Raw genomic sequence first — 23,586 nt, 5'->3', positions numbered from 1 at the left:
CCTCACCGGAAACCCTCCCTCCCAGTGCTCCCCCCACGGCCCGACCGGAAACCCGCCCTCTCGGTGCCCCCCTCACCGGAAACCCTCCCTCCCAGTGCTCCCCCTCACCGGCCCGACTGGAAACCCGCCCTCTCGGTGCCCCCCCTCACCGGAAACCCTCCCTCCCAGTGCTCCCCCTCACCGGCCCGACTGGAAACCCTCCCCACCGACCCGACCGGAAACCCTCCCTCTCGGTGCTCCCCCTCACCGGCCCGACTGGAAACCCTCCCTCTCGGTGCTCCCCCTCACCGGCCCGACTGGAAACCCTCCCTCTCGGTGCTCCCCCTCACCGGCCCGACTGGAAACCCTCCCCCACCGGAAACCCTCCGTCTCGGTGCTCCCCCTCACCGGAAACCCTCCCTCCCAGTGCTCCCCCCACGGCCCGACCGGAAACCCGCTCTCTCGGTGCTCCCCCCACCGGAAACCCTCCCCCCTCAGTGCTCCCCCCTCACGGGCCCGACCGGAAATCTCCGCTGGCACCCTGATTCCGGCGTGAGGTGGGGGGCTGGAGCCCAGGCAAGCGCCCTGTGGGCTCCCGGCGCCTGGGTGCTCGGCCCTTGTGCCCCCCCCCTCCCGGGCTGACGGGTGCGGGCCGGCGCCGGGGAAGCCCATGTCAGAGCCCAACGAGAGCGGGTCCCGTCGGGGGTGAGGGGCCCGGGGCCACCTGCCGGCGCCCGGGGGCGGCGAGCGCTGCCTCGGGAGGGGCCGCGCCCCGGTTTGCGGGTCAGCCGGGGGCAGCTGCCCGGCAGCGGGTCTGTGACCGAGGCCGGCGCCGCTTCCGGGCATGCCTGTGGGCGGCTGCGCCCTCCCGCCCCGGTCCCCCGCCCCGGGGCCGCGCGGGCGCGGCGGGAGTCGGGTCACGGCGGGGGCGGGGGCGGGGGGCGGCCCGGGAGCCAGAGCACCGGGCGGGCGGGGGGGCGGCGGGAGTCGGGTCACGGCGGGGGCGGGCGGGCGGCCCGGGAGCCAGAGCACCGGGCGGGCGGGGGGGCGGCGGGAGTCGGGTCACGGCGGGGGCGGGGGGCGGCCCGGGAGCCAGAGCGGCGGGGGGCGGGGGGGCGGCGGGAGTCGGGTCACGGCGGGGGCGGGGGGCGGCCCGGGAGCCAGAGCACCGGGCGGGCGGGGGGGCGGCGGGAGTCGGGTCACGGCGGGGGCGGGCGGGCGGCCCGGGAGCCAGAGCACCGGGCGGGCGGGGGGGCGGCGGGAGTCGGGTCACGGCGGGGGCGGGCGGGGGGCGGCCCGGGAGCCAGAGCGGCGGGGGGCGGGGGGGCGGCGGGAGTCGGGTCACGGCGGGGGCGGGCGGGGGGCGGCCCGGGAGCCAGAGCGGCGGGGGGCGGGGGGGCGGCGGGAGTCGGGTCACGGCGGGGGCGGGCGGGCGGGGGGCGGCCCCGTGGGCAGGAACCGGCGGGGCGGGGCGGGGCGGAGCAGGCAGGCGGGACGAGGCAGCTCGGGGGAGGCGGGGCCCGGGGAACCCGCGGGGCGGCCGCGTTTTGGAGGGAGGCTGGAAGGCGGGCGACGTGGCTGCGGGGCGGGTGAGGACGCTCCCAGCTGGGACCCGGCGCCCCAAGCTGCCGCTCAGCCCGGGGGCGTCGCCGCAGGCCAGGCCCGTGCTCGGGGCTTTCTCGGGCCGCCCGCTGGGGCGCCTCAGCCGGCGGGGCGCCGGGCGGGGCGCGGGGCAAGGTCCGGTCGCTCCGGCAGGTGGCAGGCGGGAGCTGGCCTGGAGAACAGCTGGGATGCATCCGATGAAGTGGGCTGCGGCTCAGGCAGGCTGATGCTCAGATAAAAGGGGTCAGTCGCTAGGGTGCCAGAAGTCCTCCTTTCGCGGATACAGACTAACACGGTGCTCCTCTGAAGCTTGTTCAGGGTCTCGCTCTCTCTCCCCCAAAGGTGGGACTAGCTGCTGCGCTCACTGGTTCTCAAACTTTCCACAGACCACTTGAAAAATCGCTGAGGGTCTCGGCCGACCATAATGATCTTTCCACTGTTCGCTAGCTATTGTAAAGCGCTTTGGATAACAGCACTATATCAAAAAAACCTTAGTAATAATTAATATTTTTTTGTTCTACAGGTAAAAGCACACAACTCACATTTTAATATCAGTAGTCTTACCTCTCTAATGCGATGGACGTGGCCTCTCTCCCCCCACCTTGGCAGCCCCCAAGCTGGGGCTGGGAAGGAGGGGGGAGTCTCTCCCCAGAAGCCACAGCCCTGGAGCTGGGGAAAGTCGCCTCTTTCTCTGGCCGCTGCAGCCCTGCACATCCCAAATTCCCTCCCCCCCTTCTCACCGCACTGGTCCCTTCTACCTACCCCTTATTCCCACCAAGGCCACCACCTCGCCTTACGTGTGCATCTTCTCCAGGGTCCAGGCACCTAATTAGAGGAACCATGCCTGCGCAGCTCCACTAATTGGGGTGGGGGGTGGCCCTTTGTTCTGTTGTGTGCGGCCACCCAGGCGCGCACCTTAGAGGGAACAATCCGCGGACCACCTGAATGGAGCTCATGGACCACAGTTTGAGAACCTCTGAGATAAGTTTTGATTCTCCTAGTATGATGGCAGCATTGGCTCTTCTGTCTGATTCAGACCTAGTGCCTAAACAAAACCATGAATGGATTTAGTCTCATCCGTTTCCTGTGTGGGATCATTATCTATCTTACACACTGGGGAAGCAAAGGCCCAAGCGGGGCAGTGACTTTCCCTAGGGTCACACAGGGAGTCTGTGGCAGAGCTGGGAGTTGAGCCCATGTCCCAGGCCAGTGCCTCATTCCCAACACTAGGCCCTGCCTCACAGAGGTCACAGGTTTGATTCTTTTCCATAGCAGTGACCACTGGATACGTGCTGTTCTGGGACACGAGACCATGGAATGGGGATCCCAGATCTCTCACAGGAGTCCTCTTCTGCATGGTGGTGCCCCAGGTGGAGGCTTTTGCACCCATAAATTGTACTACCCGTGCCCCAGCTAGCCAGCTTGAAACCCTCGATCCCATCTGGTTATTGCCCTGGTGCATGCAGCCTCTACCCACCTCCCAGGAGGCTTAGCTGAATGAGCTCATCCTACTGCACAGGGTAGAGGTCCAGCAGCAGGGGGGCCTGATCTGCCAATTGTCCCCTTGGATAGAAAACCATGAATTTCTGCCAGGAAAAGCCTTGAGTCCCAGAGCAACTTCTCTTTGCTTTGGCTGCTTAGAGCAGCTGCCCTCAAACCTTCAATTTGTTGTTCCCCTTCATTTATTTCTAGGGGACTGGCCAGGCTTTCCCCTTTGACCATTTCCCATGGTGCAGCAGGGAGCTAACCACCAGGGCATAGTGACTAATCTGCTGTGCTCAGAATTACTGAGCCCCAAAGGTACCCCACAGCTGGGTGGGCCTTGGCCTGGATACTGAGCAGGCAGGTGTGTGTCAGAGCTGGCCTGGCACTCAGTGCATGGCCCTCTGCTGCTGTCTCAGACATGGAAAAGTTAGCTTGTGACAAACACTTAAAAATACATGTTAGAGCCTCCTAAAGTGCAGGGATGGGGAGCCCCCATATCAATTTTATGGGGCCATTTGCCTGGGTGCCTTACCTTAAATTGTGCTCAAATCTTTGTAGTCACTTGTAAGCTCTATTTAAGGAGAAATAGCCAGGCTCAGCTTGATATGTGCCCTTGGATCGGGGAGAGGGAGGGAGGGAGAGGAGGTGGGGACAGCTCTGCATGCATGGATTTGCCCGGGCCTCCATGCTGGGGGAGGCAGGGTGTTGAAGGATGTGGAGGCTTGTGGTTTTTCAGAGTTACGTTTGTATGGGGCCCTGGCATGTCACTCTGGCCCTTGGGCCCCATCCTTCTCCCCAGGCCGAGGGGTGCTTGCTTCCTCTGTTGCGCTTTGGACAGTTCAGTACCAAGGCTGCTGAGCTCCAGAGTGTGGCGCTCACACTTGCAGCCACACGGAGGGGTTTCAGCAATGCAGCGGAGTCGAAGCCCTCCTGATGGCTGCCGTCCAAGCCACCTCCAGCCCCGTTCTACTGGTTCTCTCCCCATGATTGACCATATATGGTGGCGCAGGCTGCAGGGAGATGCTGCCAGCTGGATTTAGGATCAGGGCTGACCCCAGCTTCGAGGCACAATGACCTTTCTCAAGAAACAAAGGCGAAGAGGAAAAGGGCAAAGTTAAGGGAAGGGAGACTCATCAAATCCTGCATGTGCCCGAGCTTGAGAGCGGCCTCAGGAGGGTCCAGCGAGCTGGGGGGAGGGTGGTGTTTTTGTGTTGGGGAGGAAGGAAGGTGGGGGGAGAAGAGAATGGAGGAGGGAAAAACAAAAATAATCCTATTCCTAACCCAGACAAATCAGCTAGGCTGCTGCTTCTGCTAGTAGAATGTGCCTGGCCCATGCATAGAAGCGACGTACGGTCTGAAATACCCCTGGGATCTCACAGACAATTCCCCCTGCCCTCTGCTCCCCACACACACGTACCCCAGTTCTCCTCCCACGTGCACAGTTCTGCCATCCTCCAACCCAACCCAGCTATGGGGCTCCCAATGACTCACACCAATTCCACCAATACCCAGCCCTCTCCCCCAGACACCCACTCTGTCTGCAGCATGGGATTGCTGAGTGCTAGCAGTAAGAGGAGGGAATACATGGAGTGGTAATTAGGAAATACACCAGGGTTTTTAATTACTCAAATCAATTTTATTCTAAACTAATTGAAAGTGAGGTAAACATCCCGCGTGCTTCAGGGCCCGTTGGGAAAGCAGGGGCTGTGCACCCAGCATCAGTGCCAGGGATGGTGCAGCTTTGCCTCCCGGTGCTGTGCAGCGTTTCTAGAGGGCTTTGCCTGTGGCTGGGGTGGCACTGTGAGCCCCAGGCCTATGGATCAGTGGCAGTGGATGTGGGCAGCCCGGGCAGGATCATGTAGCAGTTGGGGATTAGCAGTAACAGGCTGCTCTCATCATATGTTGCTTGTAAGAATTCTGGGCACTACAGAGCAGTGGTAACAGACATGCCCCAGGCACCGGGCCAGGCTTAGGGCCCAGCTGCAGTTGGTATCTATGACAGTCCGGGGTGCAGACCAGTGAGGGGCTGTCACCACCTGCCCTGCCTCACAATGCTTTACTGCTGTGCTCCCAACCTGGGCTGCTCTCAGACAGCAGGCAGGGCCCACCCTGAGTGTCTGTGGATAGCCACAGCCCTAGTCAAGCACCTCTAACCCCAGCAGCCTGTCAGCAACCAGCCACACTCCAGCTTCCAGCAGCCTTGATTACCGCTTGCAGGGTGATCCCAACACACTCCCGGTCCTGGATTTTTCTCCCAAAAGGTGTGTTCTGCACAGTCCAGCCAAGTCAGTTGACCCTTTAAGGGGATCACGATACAACAACGTGCCACATTAAACAGCGTTACTCACACAGTTCACAACACTGGATTAGATGTAAAACAAGTTTATTTAACTACAAAGAGAGGTTTTCAGTGAGTGCAAGTAGTAAGGAATTAAAGTCAGCAATGATTACAAAATAATGATACAATGCTTCCTAGTACTAAACTTAACTTCAACTTGGGTCAAGGTAAAATTCTTACCACAGGGTTTCATTGTTGACCAAGTTTCAGGTCAGGTTCTGCTCCCAAGGTTCAACAATAGTTCTCTTTTGTTCTCTTAGGTGAAAGACAGAGATGGACAGGGAGAGAGAACTTAGGGTGGTTTTGACTCTTGCTTTTATAGTTCAGTCACCCTTTGAAAAGCATTTTCCTGAGCGTGACCCCTAGTTAACGTTCTTTCCAGCTGAGAGTAAGGGAGAATGGAGTGTGGTGGAGGAAGGGGGCTTCATATTTCTTTTCACCTGTGTATGCAGAAATGCAGATTTTCTTTGTTGTCTTCTTCCCCCCTCTTGCTGTCCGAGGACTCTGTATATACCTTATATGCAAATGGAGGTAAACACATCCCATTGTTTAAGACAGGCCTGCTTGACCAGTTCTACCTAATTGGGGCTATGTGAGTTGAACACATGCCTTTAACATCATAAGGTATGTGTATATCATAACTTTACACATAATGTTGCTACATACATGTCACCATATTACTGACCAGTGAGGAGTTAGTTCTCAAATGATTCTACAAAAGACAGATTTTGTACAAAGATTATTACAATAATGGATAGGGTGTGAATATAGGGCTGCATTCGGTCACAGGATCAATGCTGTGTAGCTTGTAAAATCAGCTCCTGCTCTTGGATGTACTTGAAAGGCAAGTGCTGGGGCCAGAGAGGGGATGAAATGTCCAGGCCTTGCACTTTGTGTTGTCATTTACAGCTGTGTTGAGAGATTACAATGCAGGGTCAGGTATGTCCCTTCCAGGGCTAATCTACAAATCCATGGACTGTGTGCACCGCAAAGACTCTGTTACATGTATTTATATAAATGTATCATATGACATTGCAACCACACTGTTCTTTTAAAGTCAAGCACTCAGACTTTCAGAAATGCTAGCGTTAAGATTGGCTGTATACTTAATTTGGCCTCCTGGTGCATGTGCACCATGATATAGACTAACTATGGAATCATACACTACTTTTTCCACAGGACCCCTGCTTCATTCAGTGAATGGGTGGTTATTCAATATTTCTTTCCTCATTCAGATTTTGGTCCCTCATGGTATTTAATGCAGGCAACCAAACCCTGTGCTAAATACAAAATGATTTATTTCTTCCTGCACTTAGGATGGAAGAATCCAATGCACTGCTACAGACTAGGGACCGAATGGCTCGGCAGCAGTTCTGCAGAAAAGGTCCTAGGGGTTACAGTGGACGAGAAGCTGGATATGAGTCAGCAGTGTGCCCTTGTTGCCAAGAAGGCCAATGGCATTTTGGGATGTATAAGTAGGGGCATTGCCAGCAGATCGAGGGACGTGATCGTTCCCCTCTATTCAACATTGGTGAGGCCTCATCTGGAGTACTGTGTCCAGTTTTGGGCCCCACACTACAAGAAGGATGTGGAAAAATTGGAAAGAGTCCAGCAGAGGGCAACAAAAATGATTAGGGGACTGGAACACATGAGTTATGAGGAGAGGCTGAGGGAACTGGGGATGTTTAGTCTATGGGAGAGAAGAATGAGGGGGGATTTGATAGCTGCTTTCAACTACCTCAAAGGGGGTTCCAAAGAGGATGGATCTAGACTGTTCTCAGTGGTAGCAGATGACAGAACGAGGAGTAATGGTCTCAAGTTGCAGCGGGGGAGGTTTAGGTTGGATATTAGGAAAAACTTTTTCACTAGGAGGGTGGTGAAACACTGGAATGCGTTGCCTAGGGAGGTGGTGGAATCTCCTTCCTTAGAGGTTTTTAAGGTCAGGCTTGACAAAGCCCTGGCTGGGATGATTTAGTTGGGGAATGGTCCTGCTTTGAGCAGGGGGTTGGACTAGATGACCTCCTGAGGTCCCTTCCAGCCCTGATATTCTATGATTCTATGATTCTTGGCCATTGCTGACTGCTTCATAAACTTTAATGAATTTCTCTTTACGTACCCTCTGAGCTGCTGACGGTATGTTAATATCGCCATTTTACAGCTCAGAGATTTGCAACCAAATTGTCCGAAGCCGTCACTACGTTTGCGTGCCTAACTTGACACCACTAGGGCCTGACTTTTCAGAGTACTGAGCATTATCTAGCACTTTACAGCGCCAGTGCACCACGGTTTCCATTGACTTCAGTTACAGCTGTGAGTGCTCAGCACTTCTGCAAATCTGGCCCCACATGTCTTGCACTGGGCGCCCAGAAAATGGGGAACGCACAAAGTGACCATCTGTGAAAAATTTGATTTAAGAGACTTGCCCAGCACCACACAGGAACTCTGCAGCAGAGACAAAGATGGGATCCATTTCTCCAGGGCAGCATTCAACTGCCTTTCTTTTCTTGCAGTCCCCTACTTCATTCAGTACATCCCTTCCAACTTCTGCCACAAACGTCCTACAGACAACAGCCTCCTTTACCACACAGCCCTGATTTGCTCCCAGTGCATGGGCTGTCTAGTGCACTGACTGTGTCTGGGGTCCTGTGGAAAAAATCGTGCACAGAACCTGCCATCGGGCTGTGCTGCTCAGAACACATTCTGCTTGGGTTTAACTAGGGCTAGCCCCGGAAAACACTGAACAATGATTCCAGCTGCGTGTAAACCCTCAAGAGAAGCTCAGCGAAGGGCAGCAAATACTGTAACAAGGAGTTCTCACAAAAATGCCCTACCCCTTGATGCACAGATGTGGGAGGGGGCAGTTATGGGAAATTGGTTTCCCCAGATAAACAAAATCATTTTCTCATAGCCAGAACCAAGGAGGGTGGCAAAGAAGCTCGCTCTTATGCCTTTTGGACACGCTTTTACACTGTTCCTGTAAAACAGACAGAGGAAACCAACAGCCGAACCCATTGCTCAGCTTGTGTGAGGGGGAAATGGGGCGGGGCCACCTGAGGCACTTGCATTGGGGTGGAGCCTCCCCCTCCTCCAACACCATGGGATTTTTTACCTCCCAAACAATTGCTGTAGCAAAGACCAACATAAATGCCCAGTGTCGCCTCTGGTAGGGCAGGGGTGAGGCCGCGGCAAGGCAGGGCTTCCACTCCTTGTACAGTGTGGGAAACCTGGGAGTCCCTGAGAGCCCTCTCTGGCTCAGCACTGAGCTCAGACTCTCGCCCTGCTGTGTAGAGGGTTGGGCTCAGGCTGGAGCCCGGGCTTTAGGAGCCTGCAAGTTAGGAGTGTCCCAGAACTTGGGCTGCAACATCTACACTGCAGTTAAACAGCCCCTGCTCTCAGCTGGCACAGGCCAGCCCTGGGGTTTTAATTGCAGTGTAGAGACACCTTTCCCTAGATGCTGTGGCTGGCAGCTGGCATGGTCCACTTTCACTTAGAGTTTAATTACCTTCCTCCAATCCAGCACTATGGCTTTGCCCAAAAGCCAAGCAAGGAGCGGGCCAGGACTTCCCTCAGAGAAAGCAAATCCATTATTAAACTTAACTCGCTAATAAATGATTCATTTGTGCTACCATGTATATTATATGACTGAGCTAAATGGAAGTTTATAAAAGCAACAACCACCAAAAATCAAGGATAATTACAGCAATCAAAATGTGCTCCTATCTTGAGACTAACCAATTCACCTGAGAGGGAACAATATGGAAAGGAAGAAGATTGTCCAATTACCTCCAAGCTGGCTCGTGTGCCCTCTGAGTACGGCAGTTCTTCCATCCAAGTGCCTACCTAAAAATAAACACAGAGACAAGATCCTGCACTTACTGTTTCTCCACTTCCCTCCAGCATGACGCTGCACTCCAGAAAAGGGGAAGCGCTGGAATTTGGGGACCTCCCGTCCACCTGTTTGCCCCTTTTATTTCAGTCTTTTGGCATGAGAGGGGGCACGGTTTCAGCATTGAACATGATGGAATGTGTCAACGGACCATAACCAAGCCCCTGCTTGTCACCCTGACCCATAAGGTGGGAGCGAGTCTCACCCACCGGCCCGAGCATGGAAACAGGCTTTGGGCCAGTACATGAGTAGCGTATGGAATTCCCTGCACACAGAGATCACGCCAATACAGCAGCTGGGGGTTCACAAGGGTTGACTTTGATGGCCAAAAACATTTGTGGCTATGCATTACAAGAAGGGCAAACCAGTCTCCGGTGTCAGGACCCAGGCCTGCACGCGTCCAAGGGAATAGAGCTCAAGGGGGTGCTTGTCCTCTGAAATGCCCCAGAACAGCACTGCCCACTCCATCCCCACAAACCCTGGCCAGAGAGTCCCCGAGAACTTGGCTGTATGGACAGCGCACAGCCAGCTGGTGTGTAAGTCTTCAGCGCACTAACTGGCCTCGTGGCCCTGGCTGCTGTGCTGTGAGGGTAGCTGATCAGTTCCTTCCTGCCAGAGCCACCAAGGTAGCTGCAAGCTGGCATGACTGTTGCTTGTCAGCGGATTCCTTGAGGAGATGGCTTGGGTATACGATGATGTGGCCTATCAGCCCCTCTCTCAAGTGCCAGCTTGTGCTCCAGAATCTCAGCTTGCCTTAAGAAATTCTGAGACAACCTGAGAAACATGAACCAAGCGTGAGCGATGCCTTCCTGAGTCTGCACGGAACCTGAAACAAGTGCTCTGCTGTGCGAATTGCCCCACTCATCTCAGGCAGAAGTTAACTCAGATGCCCAGAGCCGATGGTTTCCCTGTCCATGTTAACAGCGATTTAACTGCTTGTGTAAGAAGGGCGCAAGAGGTCACAGAGCTGCACAGATCACTGAGCGGCTCAGCACATTTTGGTGCTGCAAGTCACTGACATAAGGCAGCTTCAGACCAATGTGAAAGCATCAACTCGTCCCAGCACTAGGTCCCTGGCGCTGCACAGGGCCAGCTGTGGGCTGCAGTCCTAGCAGCAGAGGGGCCTTTGGAGGGGCACGTGCCCTGCTCCAGAGAGTCACCCCACAGCAGGGGCTGAGGATGAGCTTTGACTCGGTCTCCGGTGCCAAAGGGCCTGTCTGGTCTTGTCTAATTTGGAAGGAGAGTTCACAAATCCAACAATGAATCATTTCAGACTCTGTTCTCCTCTCTCACGCCGGGCAGAGTGCTAGGGAGTGGATGGAGCAGTGCTGTGGTTCTAGGCAGTGGGTCAGCCTGACCCCCGACACTGTGCAGAGCATGGGCTGGGTGAAACTAAGCATCTTGCCGGGGGTTCACTCGGACTGCAATGCCACAGCTGGGAATTGGTAGGGTGTGGGGGTGGGTGTGTGTTCCTCCCCCTTCTCTCTCCTACAAACATTTCCACAATCAGCACCAGACCCCGAACCACAGCAAACAGCAGCAGTTTGACAGCTTTCAATGCGTTAAACACCAAGGTCCCTCCAGTCCAAGAGAGGCAAAACCCCAAGCCACCCACCCAGGCCCCACATGGCCAAAGTGACCTGCCAGGGACCTCCTCCTTACCCAGGGGCCTGCAGCAGGGCCGTGTGGCATGGCAGGGCCCCCACCCCAGAGGAATGGCTGCAGGACACGGCAGCCAAGGGGGCAGTACAACCCACGGACCATTTGGGACATAGGCCTTCCGAGCCAGACAGACTAGGGCCAGCCCTCTGAGCCAGCTCCTGGCCGCGCCTCACCAGGGCTGGACGCTGACAATCAATTCACTGGGACCCCAGCGCTTTTGACACAGGCCAGCAGAGGAAGCCAGTTCTGGAGTGTGGCCTGTTGCCTACGTTTTGTCCCCGGGGAGCATCGAACCCCAACTGCTGGGGCTGTCCAGGTCTCGCGGCCTGGCCGGGGCGCTGAGCACCCACAGCTCCCATGTCGGCTGGAGCTCATGCCAGCACACCCTGGCCGCGAGATGCGAACACTTAAGGGCATGAACACAGCTGAAACAAACCCATGTGACATCAGGACAGGCGAGGTGTGAGCAGTGTTTGCCCAGGAGGCAGCCGGGAAGGGGCTGAGCAGTCGTCGACTGAGTAACCCGCTGCAAAGCGAGCAGCCCCTCTGCTGCCCCAGGAGCTGGCTAACAGTCGGGGTTTGAGCCGGAAGGGGCTCCTGTATAACGCAGGCCTCCAGCGCCACCCAGCCCCTGCACCCTGAACCAACCACCGAGACGAGCCCGAGAAGACTGAACGCTCGTGCCACAGGCAGGAGAGGGGGAACCGCGGGCACCAGAGCCCGATGCCCCTGCAAGGGCAGGGGCCTGATGAAGTGAGCTATGCCCAGCTGAGCTGCAGGGGACCCACAGCACATGCTACAGAGGACGCTTTGCTGTGAGGGCTGCTCGCTGAACGTACCCTCCCCACACAGCAGTTACCCAGCGGCTGCCAAGCCCCCTGGCGGGGTGAAGCACCTTGCTAGTGGTAGCAAGGTTTCTGCATGCCCCTCCTTGAACTTCCCACCCCCAGCCCTGACGAGCGTGACACCAGCTCTCCCAGCCCGTGGATGCTGCTTGTGCTCCAACAGGGAGCGTCTGTTTGCCCGGACGGCAACTGCAGCTGTTTTCGCCCAGTGCGTGAGCTGCCTCAGCCTGGCCCTCACCTCAGGGCTGCGTGCTCGGGGAGGGTGTCTCGCGCAGCCTGGGTGCAGAGGACCTTTACAACTGCTGCCGCGTCTCGGTGCTTCACAGACACAGGGCTGCCTGCCCCGGCTGAGCATTCGGCGCTCCTGCTCCTCTCCATCGCAGACGGCTGTCTCAAACCCTGTCCTGGAGACGTTCACAGGGAGCTGGTGCTGCGGGGTCCCTGCTCCACACCAGCACTGCGCACAAAGCCCTTGGTCTCTGCACACGGCCTCTCCACAGAAACGCTCCTGCCCGCCCGCCGCAGCGTTGGGGCTTTTCAGCTCCTTTATTTCTCCTTCATGGCAGATGCGCTCTTTGGGCTGAACCCGATGCGGGCCCCAAGTCAGCGTCCTTCCACTGCCCTGCCAGGGCCTGGGGTTAGTTTCCCCAGAGAACAGCTGCAGAGAGGGGCACGTGAAGTGCTGGAGCTTCCCTGGGCCACTTTTTCACCCCAGACTGAGAGACTCTTCCAGGCTCCCGCAGGATCACTGTTACCGGGCCGTTCTCAAGAGCCTTCCAGCCGAGGGTCTGCACTCTGCCCCATGGCCTGCTCCTGCCAGAGACCCAGCTCTCCCCCATCCCGACTCTGCAGCCAGTGAGCGCTTCATCTCCTCACCCCCCACTTGCACACTGGGGAGCCCCAGGCTCTGCCCCCTTTCCCTCCCCTAGCTGTCCCCCCATTGTTAGCCTGCACATTAATGATATTTTCATGACTGTTTTAGACCCTCTCTGGGAGCCGTGAGGGACGAAAGTGCATTACATCATCCCCCTTGCCTCCCAGTAAATCAGGCACTGGGCTGTGCGTATCCATGACCCATTCATGACAGGGATAAAATCCAGATGTTCCAGCCCTACGTGCAGCTGGGTCATTTCCTTTTTTGGCTAAGAACGGGAGGCTCTTAAACCCGACTGAAAGAGGAGCCTGGGGGCCCGTTTGTAAAGAAATGGTTTGCGGTTAATCGCTGGAAACGGCTCTTCAGAAACCATGGGCTTGCAGAGCTCCTGTCAGAGGACAGGCTCCCTCAGGAAACCTCTACAGCCAGAGGCGCCTGCTCATTGTTTGAGGCCTAGCAGAAAAACCAGAGCTCAGGTCCCGACACAACGACAGCAACAGAATCAGAATGGAAAGAATAGTTTTGCCGACCGCCAGAGCTAATGTTTGTAGGATCCTCCAAGCGAGGCAGGCCTGCGAGTGCACAGAGCCAGCACTGAGGTCACAGAGAGACTTGGGGGCTGTGTCTTTTAGCCCTGGCTCCCCCTCGCGTAGCAATCTGGAGAGCTGGTAGCAGGCTCCCGGGGGAAGTGGAGGGGATGCTGGAGCGGCCGGGGGCCAGGCAAAGGCCCAGAGGAAGTCGCAATGGCTGTTAGTAAATGTAAAGGAATCTGTGGAAAAGAGTTTCAGATGTTAGGGGAATAAATGATTCCACAGCAGATAAAAGTGAGTAATGAGCGTACAAGGCGGATGGGAAGGCTGCCAGGAAGGAGACCAAAGTTACTCCAGCTGGGGACTGCAGCAACATCCCCACACAGGCTCTTTCCAAGAGACCTCAAGAGCTGAAGCTGAGGTCAAATGGAGCGAACACAGGGAAGCACAAGGGGCTTTTCTGTAATGAGGAAACACTTAATTCGGTGTCATAAGAGTCACATGCCAGTGACTCAAATGCCAGTTCCTGCCAGCCCGGGATCCACTGGACTGCTGGGTCCAGAGGAGCTGAACCAGTCCAGGATCTACTAAAGTAACCAGCCCACAGAAGACCTTCCTGGGGTGAGAGTGGTGACCACTAAACTCCTGCCCCCTGGCTTGAAGCCTTCACTTTGCCCCATGTACCCAGGAAGGGTCCAAGCACTTTGTCTGGGTAGTTGAACAACATGCAAAGACTGAAGTCAGAGATGATGGATCTAGGGAGAGGGTCTCCACTGCATCCCCGAAAAGCCGGGAGTGGGGGAAATTGAAACTGGTCTAGGCAGGGATTGTGGTATCATCCTAGAGTTAAAGGCTGGGCAGGCTGCTGCGGGAGGGGGAACCATGGGGCTGCCCCCAGTTCAGGGCTTTGGGAGCAACCCTAGGGAGAGTAAAGAGCTATTTTACCTTTTGAAGACAAGCCTGACCCCACAGCAATGACATTAATTCAACCCCACCCTACTCCCACCCCTGCTTGGAGAAAATACAGCCAGAGAGAGGTGTCATTACAATGGTTTATTATATAAAGCCTTACAGAAACATACAAGAGACTGGAGGGTAGGACACTTACATAGGAAGCTTCCTTTCTAAAAACCGCTCCAAGCTCTTCAGAAAAGCACACACACCCAAACTCTGACTTACCCGCATCAAAGCTTTCAAACGAGGGTTTCAGTAAGGATTTGAATACACAGCTAATAACGATTCAACATGCATAACATTCTCTTGGTAAATGAACCCTGCTTGGGGACGGGGCTAGCCCGTTCCTCTAGCGGGTTTGGTTACTGAGTGACAGATAAAGTACAAAAAGGAAAACACAAGGAAGTCATATTCAGAAAAGCATCCCATTACCTGGGCGGAGGGGGGCAGGGCGTGAGCACCCCAAGTGAGACAGGGCTCCAGGGGAACTCGAGGCAGCGCCGCAGTTTTGCATAGCCAGGTCTTCAGAGAAGCAAAGCTCTTCCAGCTGGGACACCAGCCTCCCTCTGGGGAGCCAATGTCACACCCCTTTTCAGTTCCTCTCTGTAGGGCCTTACCAGATTAGTGGCCGTGAAAAACGTGTCATGGACCATGAGATGTGGTCTCTTGCGTGTGCGCTTTTACCCGGTACTATACAGCTTTCACAGGGGAGACCAGGGTTTCTCAAGTGGGGGGTCCTGGCCCGAAAGGGAGCTGCAGGGCGGTCGCAAGGTTATTTTATGGGGGTCGCGGTATTGCCACCCTTATGTCTGCGCTGCTGCCTTCGGAGCTGGGCAGCGGGAGAGCGGTGGCTGTTGGCCGGGAGCCCAGCTCCGAAGGCAGAGCCCCCTCCTGCAGCAGCATGGAAGTAGGGGTGGCAATACTGCAATCCCCACTACTGTAACCTTGAGACCACCCCCCACGACTTCTTTTCGGATCAAGACCCCTACAATTACAGCACCCGGAAATTTCAGATTTAAATGGCTGAAACATGAAATTTACAATTTTTAAAATCCTATGACCATGAAATTGACAAAAATGGACTGTGAATTTGGTAGGGCCCTACCTCTCTGGGCATGAGAAGCCCAGACTGGGGGTGAGGGTCAGCAGGCTGAGCCAGGGCCCAACCAGCACCTGACCTGCAAGGTGCTGAGCAACCACGGCTCCCCCTGCAGCCAATGAGCATGACGAGAGCTCAGCACCTGGCGGGAGGGGGGCAAAGGAGGGGCAGAGCCTTTGGCTGCTGTCTGGGGGGCTGGTTCAATTTATCTGCAGCCTTGCCTGTTGTTAATACAAACACAGCCCCCATTCGTCCCCCACTCCCATCCATCTCTCCCTGCAGCACCCAGGGCTGAATTCGGAGCACAGCCTGCAGCCGAGACAACTGTGCACAAACTTCCAGAGGATGAACAACCATATTTGGGGTCAATATATATAGCGTGCGGCCGTGCTCAGCAAGAGACAACAAGCGGCCCTGGTTCTGCAGCAGCCAGTAAGGGGGAAAGTGCAGACAACACCGTCAGCTCTAATAGCTCCCGCTGCCTCTGAAATGCCCTTTTCACTGCTCTGCTAAGCGGCTCTCAGGCAGAAGGAAGAGCGTTTGGCTACCAGCCGGGCAGCACTTGCGCACAGAGCACAAAACTAGCTCCGAAAGCACCTGAGCCGCTTCACAACACTCTTGGAGTCGGTGTTAAATAAACTAATTCGTGCCGCTCTTGGAAGCTGATGGGGACCCTTCTGCTAGGGGGCAGAGCAGGGGGAGGGGAGATGCTGCAGGGAGGCGAGGGGGGCAGAACCCTCAGCACCTCCTGGTGATTCAGGTTCCTCTGCCATATTTGTGACATCTCCCTGAAGAGTGAGGAGCAAGGGGGGAGAGAGACGTCAGGAAAAGCCATTCCCCGAAGTGGGCCGTGTGCTCACTCCAGCACGCTCTGCTCACAGCCAGCCAGGTCCCTGGCCACCCAGAAACACCCCAGGCTGCCACGAGCAGCACAGAGAGCGTTGCAGACTCGCTCAGTGAGACGCCATGTTACCCTCACGCTAGGGGAGCAGGCGGTGCTGCAAACCCACGCTGGGGAGGCAGGAGCCTCAGGAAAGCCTGGCTCACAGGACAGGAGCTGCTGCCCATCACTCAGAGCAGAGGGAGCACATGGGGGAAGGGAAGAAAACCAGTAACAAGTAGGAAGGACAAAGCTGTGCGGTCAGCACATGGAGCCAAAGACCCACTGCCCAGTCCCTTTGCTCAGACAGGGGCTCCCGGCTCAGCCAGCGCCCAAGCGCATAGGAAGCAAAGGAAAGAGCAAATAATGAGGGACTTGGAAGCTCCTTTTGTTCGGCTTTTATTTAGCTTCACTCTGCAGAAAGCCTAGGGTGGCTTATTCTAGCCTTCAGGGGAAGGGCACAGGCACCCCGAGCATACGCTGTGGTGAGGGGATCAGCCCTCTCCAGGGCAACAAAAGGCACATCTCCCACCTGCCCAGCACCGACAGCTGCCAGGGTGTCTCGTACGAAGCCCCTGAAGAGCAGATAAAGCCCCTGATCCACGTCCTCTTGCCAGGCTTATAGGTCGCTGCTGCATTCGCGGCAGAGGATCTCGTCGTGGTGCGGGATGAAGCCTTTCCCCACCAGCGAGCTGGCGCAGCGGGCGCAGTTGAAGCAGTTATGGTGCCAGTGACGATCCTCAAAGGAGATATATTTACCCCCTCCGAAGCCTAGAGAAGGGGGACAGAGCATAGAGTTACCTGGAGCACTCAAGGCAGATTCCTGAAGGGCCTAGGGTCGGCAGACAGCCAGTTAGGGGTCTGTGCACAACACTGAATGACTAAACCTCTTTGGGAAGGACCTGACTGGAGCCAGCCGGCTGAGAGAAGCTGCGTTCTGCCCCTTGTCCAGAAGGCAGGATGACGTGCAGGTTTTGTAGGTGCTATTGCAGAGACAGTAATAAGGATAAACACTGGTGACCTGGGGCGGGGCAGCAAACCAGCATCGTCTCTAACCACGGAACCAGCGTTCTGACTCACCGAGTGACTCAGTGGCCGCGTTGGCCTTTCCAGGAGCAGTAAACCCAAGCCACGGAGGGAGGGTCAGTGAAGGAGACCAGGCAGCCTCCTGGTGCAGGTGTATGAAGGGAGAGACCCACTCGCCTCACTTTGGTAAGTGTAAAAGGTCCAGTTTCTGGAGCCTCCCAGCCCAGCCCTGGGCTGCAAAACCTCCTCACTTTAGAGCGGTGGAGAACCCTTCCAGGATCCCAAAGAGAGAGGCCAGTCACAGCCATCAGATCCCACCACATGGAGCATGTCCTGGGAGTTCTGGCAAGTTCTGCAGGAAGGCTGCAGGGTACCAAAACACAGACAGTCCTCCCTGGGTGTGCACAGTACATTCACTGCTCTGACAAGAGCAGGGGACACACCCAACACTTGAGCTTTGCAAGAACGAAGTGAGAGCAAGAGTACGAGCCACACACACTCCTCACTGCAGTGTAACTCCTTCCCCATTGCGTGGCCTCTCTCTGTGAGCAGCTGAAACGGGCTGCTGAGGAACAAGTCCAGGAGCAGCCCGTCACGTGCCCCAGGGCAACCTTGGCAATAACATTCTCCCATCCTGGGAGGCCTGAAGTTCTGAACAGCCCCTCAAGTGAGCCCTGGAGGGCGGCAGTGGGATGCAAGAGCGGCGTGGGTCTTACGCTGGCCTGCTGCAGAGGGGAATTCACCACCACCACGGTCTGCGTTGTGCTCACGGGCCGAGGCACCGTGCCCGCTCACGAGGGACCATGTGCTGCGCTCCAGGCTCCATGGTTACCTGTGATGGGCTTCGCACAGGCGCTGCACTTCTTGGCATAGAGGTTCCCAAAGCACTTGACACAGTAGGGGTTGTCCTCCTGGGAGGTGAACTGCTGGCCTGCCAGAGGAACCTTGCAGCCAGTGCAGACAAAGCACTCCTTGTGCCAGGGCTCGTCACGGTAAGTCACTCCTCCCTTGGTCAGCGACTGGGGAAGGGAGAGCACCAGTTACACCCGTATCTCCCCGAGAGCTGCTGCAGGCAGCCCCAGGAGCCCAGAGGGCCTGGCGGTTATAAAGATCTCAGCCTCCGGAGCCCTTGCCATCGGGAGACTGACGGGCTGGAGGCAAGGCTCGCATGCATCCCATGAGCACACTGCAGTTATAACAGGAGACCCCTTCTCAAGCCAGCCAAGGGAACTCAGCTGGACCCTCGGCAACCCCGGAGCCGCCCAGAGCCACGGCGGGCCTGGCGCTAAGGGGAGCCCTCTGCTGCCTCCAGAGCAGGGTGTGAGGCCAACACATCAGGCAGCAGCCAGTCTCCAGACCAGGCACAGAGACATGCCTCAGCTTGGAGATCTCGACAGCACGCAGCAAAGCCTTTTGGAGAGGCCTGGAGAGCAGCATCCCCCGTGATGCGAGCAGGCCACACCCACCCTTTCCTTATTACTGGGTGGGTACTGGCCGCGCGCTGGGTGCCGTCCTGCTGGCCCAGATCCAGGGGAACACTGACACGACCCTTAGGAAGCTGGGTTACACCCCCGGGATCATGGAACAGCACCCCACCTCCTATGCCTGGGACTGCTTTCCGCGGAGACCACTGGCTGCCCCAGGAGAATCTCATCTAACAGAAGCCCAGCCCCTGCGGGGTCACCGAAGGAAGCACTCGGCTGGCAGGCCAGCATTACCTTTTTGCAACGAGTGCAGCGGGGGGCAAACTTGCTCTCGTAACAGGGGACGCAATAATAATCCTTCTTGTCCGGGATAAAGGACCGCGACCCAATGGGCTGCTGGCAGCTGCTGCAGATGAAGCAATGCTCATGCCAGGTTTGTCCGCTGTATTCCAGTTTCCGGGACCCTGGAAGTGAAGCAGAGCTGGGCTCAGGGCACCGCTGGGAGGCAGCAGCTGCACCTTCAGACAGGCTCAGCAAGTGACAAACCAACAATGCTCTACGGAGACGGAGCCCTGTGTCCTGAACTCGGCTTGAGCCTGAGAAGCGGGGCCTGGCGCTAGCATTTCGTACCCGTGGACAGATCGCAGGAAAGCTAGCGCCCGGAGGCCCCTTCCTTCCCCACGTCCTAGTACAGTCATGCCACATGGGGCAGTTCTCCCTTCGTACCGAGAGTCACCAGTCGAGCCTCTCAGCACAGGAGAGCTCGAGACGCCAGAGGCCTGGGGGTAACACAGGCAGGCAATGCCCAAGGGGCCTGGCACAGCCCCAGCCCCCCCAAAGGCTGGGTCTCCATCAGCCTTTAGCCAGTGACTTCCTGGACCCCCAGAGACAGGGCAGAGGATGCTCCAGAGCCTCTGGAGCTGCCTCCCCACATTCTCCTCCTCCTCCTCCATGGCCCTTCCCCAACACAGAGGCCACAGACAAGGGCTGCAGGGGAGACCACAGTTCTGGGTCCCCGATAAGGGCCTCATGTCTGCTCAGCCGAGGGGAGCTGGCACCAGGCCTCTCTGTACAGGTACGGCATGTCCCTGGGCCCTTGCCCGGCACCCCCAGGGCACTGCCCTCGGCTGGGATGACAGGAGGGCAGCTGCTGGCCCAGCAGAGCCTGCCAAGGCCCAGGGGAGGCTCCGTCTCCTGCCAACAACCCCCGGCCCAGAGCCTGTACCTGGCATGACGGTCTTCTCACATGCGACGCACTTGGAGGAGAACTCGCTGCAGTAGCAGTCGTTGCACAGCAGCTCCTCGTCCTGGCAGGTGAAAGGCTCGTCGGCCAGAGAGCGGTCGCAGCGGAAGCACCGGAAACAGTGCTCGTGGTAATGGCGATCCTCGTAGTACAGCTCCTGGGAGAGAGAGCGGGGGTGTCACTCGCCCACGGCAGGTGGGGGGCAGACCCCACTTGGGTGCAGCCCCCAGCCCCTCACTTGCTCACGGGGGGGGGGGTATGGGGCAGGCCCCACTTGGGCGCAGCCCCCAGCCCCTCACTCACCCTGCAGTCGTGGCCAATCAGCTCCTTGCACTCCTCGCAGGTGTTAGCGAAATGGGCATCGTAGCAGGGGATGCAGTAGGGACCCATGTCCATCTGGATGTACTTCCGTCCATACAGGGACTCCTTGCAGTTATCGCAGTCGAAACCTTCCGTCATGGTGCCAACTCGAGAGCCTCCCACACCTGTCCGGGGAAACCCCATAGGTTAGGATCTGCTCAGAACCGCAGCGGTGCAAAGGGCTGAGCCTCCCTGTAACTCCCCCGCCACCTCCAGAGGCGAGGGGCAGACACGGGCCACATGCCCAGGCTGCTACCTGTGTCAGGCAGCCTTGCACAGAACGAAGCCTGGCCGTACACAGCCAGCATGGGGCACGAACACTGCTCCTGCTCATGGACAACACGATCTGTGTTTCCAGAAATGGTCTGGTATGGTGTCGAGCGCACCTTCTGCTTGCACGTAAAGCAGAGCCAGCCATCAGAACATGCATACACCAGTCACCAGGCCCCGCATGGAGAGAGCCTGACAGGGAACGAGTGACTGAGCCGGTCGCTGGATGACGCAGGGTCGCGGGCTCCTGGCTGCAATCCTCAGTACACCATGCAACACCCGAGAAGATTAACAAAAAACGGAAACGATTTTGTGTGTAAAAATGTTTTTGGACTGAAGTGCGTGACCAGTTGGGTGGGTGCGTGCATGAGCCCAACAGAGGGAGAAACAGGCATCCCTCTCACAGACCCAAACACAGCGATTGGCCTCCCGCCCAAAGCCTAGGATGGGGCTGGTTCCTGCACCACATCTTCGAGTGCTTTGCCTGAGCTAGTTTCTAACATCCCAAGCTTTGAAGCTTCCAAATGCTCTAAAGCAGACGAACAGGGGAGCATCGAGCATGAGTCAGGTGCCCAGTCATTTGGCCAGTACAAAGACATTTCTAATCAAAGCCACATCCCCAGGATCCTCCCTGGGAGCGTATTTCCAAAGTACAAGCCTTTTGGTGCATGTGCATGTTTTCACAAGTGAAAGCACGAAACACATTCTCTGGCTTTGCTTCAGGAGAAGCTGGTTTACGAGAACTGTTACTGGCCCTATTTCTCTCCAAGGTATAGGGTTTGTCTACACCTGGAGTTATTCCAGAATAGCTACAAACTTACACCCAGCCTTAATCCGAATTAATTTTCAAGTGTAGACAAGCCTCATATGGTGTTTATACCAGAGACATTTAGCTGCAGAGAGCCAGGCTTTGCAATCCTCTTTACGAACCCAGGGGATCAGAAGAGTTATTACAGGCATTGAGGGATAAAACCCAGAACAGGACAGGGGAACAGTCGCAAGTTCCTCTGCATCTCTCGGTGTTGTCTGCCTAAGCTGTGGGCAGTTGCCTTCCTGATGCTGGGCTGAAGCCCTGCAGGGCTGGGGAAGGTCTGCTCTGGCTTGCACAGCATGAGTCATCAGGGCTATTCATGGGCCTGGGATTAGGCTTCCCAGCTGTTGTCCTGCATGCAGAGAGAGCGCTGCTGCCTGCCTAGCTACGTGACAGACAGATGGGAACAAAGTCCCTTCTCAGACCCGCTCATTAACCAGCTGCATCCCCCCAGCTCCTGCTTGTTCTTCTGACCCCCTTCCTATAACAGCAGCAGTGGGGTCTCCCGCACATGGCTGAGGGGTGTGGGGAGATTTACACACGGAGCCCTCGCTGAATGCCAGCCTTGCCAGCTTGGGCTGAGTGGCAGCCAGCAGCAGAGCTACTAAGGGACCTGCTCTGCCCATCGCCCGTCCACACCCCACACACCCTGCCCCCCTGCAGCTGCATCCTGCGGCAAGTGAGTTTATGGCAGCAGGAATGACTAGCTCCAAGACACCGGCTGTGCAACTCCCCATTAGTCTCCAATACCTGCTAAAAATACCCGGGCGGCCAGGCCAGGCCCTCAGGTTCACAGTGAGCATCATCAGTGTGCGTCTGGGAGAATGAAACATTTCCTGAGCTGCTCTGACGGGGGCCACCTGGGGAGAACGGCCCCTGCCCCCAAAGGTTTGCTCCACGTGAGGACTCTGAGCCAGGAAGGTTCATGTTTAGAAGTGCTGCAGCCCAGGGACTGCAGAAGATGAAGGAAGCAGCCTGGGCCCCCGGCCTTTGGAGATGGCCCTGCCACTTGTTTCCCAACATACAACGCGAGTCACGCCTGCGTGCTGGGCAACACGTCCAGCCCCCCTCGAGGCGCACAGCACGGACTCATGCTGCCTTGCTGGACTTTGCTTCCCAGGGTGATTTCATCCCTTCACCTGAGAGAAGGGTCTGTTGCTCCCCCCCATACACCTCAGAGAGAGGGACTCAAAGGGGTGACAATAGGGAACCCCCCCCATACAATACTGTAAAGTCCTCAGAGATGACAGGAGAAACCAGACTGGTAGGATCTCAGCTCCAGGACAATGTGTTTCTGTGTTGAAGTGTGATTTGCCAAATCAAACTCCGTCTCTCCGCTGCAGCTGAGCCAACATTGTGATCAAAACCAAGAACAGGTCTCTCAAAAAAAAAAAAATAGTTCCAGGACAGGGACATTTCAGTCTCAAATACTGTCTCTCATTTGGCAGCCTCTCAACTCAGGCTGTTTCCTGTCCAATCCCCTTCTCCCTGAACCACACTGGAGATGGTTGCCAGCGGAGAATGCCACTAAGGGCCTGCCTGCATTACCGATTTTGCACAGGAATAGGTACACCAGTGCAAACCCCTGGGTAAATGCACTGCACTGGTATAAGGGAGGGCTCAGACAGTGCCACTTGACCCAGTTCAGACCACAGTGCATCTCCACTGGGGGCTGGCATGCACCAGCAAAGCTACACCAGTGCAAAAATCCTTAATGTAGACAAAGCCCCCAGGTGGGACCCGACACCACATTCTTTGCAGGCCCATAGGAAGAGTGCTGGGAAGAGGGAGAGATACAAACTGCACAACCCCTTTGAAAATGGTACTTGAACAACCAGCTCAAAGCACTGTCCCGATCTGTAATATACACGTCACCCACTGGCAGAGCATGTCACATCCACCTCCAGCAGCTAGTTTACTAGAGGATAACAGCCTACTACCGGTACCTGTGCTGCAATATTGAAGGCCCCGGGTGCAGATCTTGCTGACTCCCTATGAGGGAGGTTGTTATAAGCATCCCTCTGAACTGCATCCAGTGGCAAGACCCTCGTCCCCATCCATGTCATTGCTGGCTAGCCAATTGCTGTTGCATTTCCTACACGACTTTCCCCTCCCCCCTTGGCGGTTACTGCTTCCCAGAATCCATCCGTCCGTCCACCTATGTCTGCCGCACAGCTGTCTTGCAAGGCAGAGTGTGCTGCTAAAAGGGTGTCAGCTTGGAGCTAAACTCGCTTATTCTCCAGGTTGAACAGACCACAGAGTTCAGAGTAACAGCCGTGTTAGTCTGTATTCGCAAAAAGAGAAGGAGGACTTGTGGC

The 23,586-nt window shown here is 56.6% G+C and overlaps 1 protein-coding gene and 1 long non-coding RNA gene across 2 annotated transcripts in view; both read right to left on the bottom strand.

Moving 5' to 3' along the window:
* Positions 1-5,469: 5,469 nt before the first annotated feature.
* LOC140900373 (uncharacterized) lies at positions 5,470-12,663 on the bottom strand. The gene is made up of 3 exons (XR_012155613.1): positions 12,036-12,663; positions 9,188-9,244; positions 5,470-6,313 (listed from the first exon to the last, which is right to left on the bottom strand). It is a non-coding gene; the product is annotated as an uncharacterized LOC140900373 (long non-coding RNA).
* Positions 12,664-14,235: 1,572 nt separating this feature from the next.
* The window catches only part of FHL3 (four and a half LIM domains 3), a 37,457-nt gene continuing 28,106 nt past the window's right edge, over positions 14,236-23,586 (bottom strand). The window contains exons 2-6 of the mRNA XM_073317582.2: positions 20,131-20,312; positions 19,810-19,984; positions 18,879-19,048; positions 17,993-18,179; positions 14,236-16,905 (exon numbers count right to left, since the gene is read on the bottom strand). Coding sequence (XP_073173683.1) covers positions 16,754-16,905; positions 17,993-18,179; positions 18,879-19,048; positions 19,810-19,984; positions 20,131-20,286 — 840 coding nt within the window. The 5' untranslated portion in view covers positions 20,287-20,312 and the 3' untranslated portion in view covers positions 14,236-16,753. The remainder of the gene's footprint in view (positions 16,906-17,992; positions 18,180-18,878; positions 19,049-19,809; positions 19,985-20,130; positions 20,313-23,586) is intronic.

The sequence above is a fragment of the Lepidochelys kempii genome, chromosome 19, assembly GCF_965140285.1.
Source record: "Lepidochelys kempii isolate rLepKem1 chromosome 19, rLepKem1.hap1, whole genome shotgun sequence".
Classification (NCBI taxonomy): Eukaryota; Metazoa; Chordata; order Testudines; family Cheloniidae; genus Lepidochelys; species Lepidochelys kempii.
This window is presented reverse-complemented; position numbering and strand designations above follow the sequence as displayed.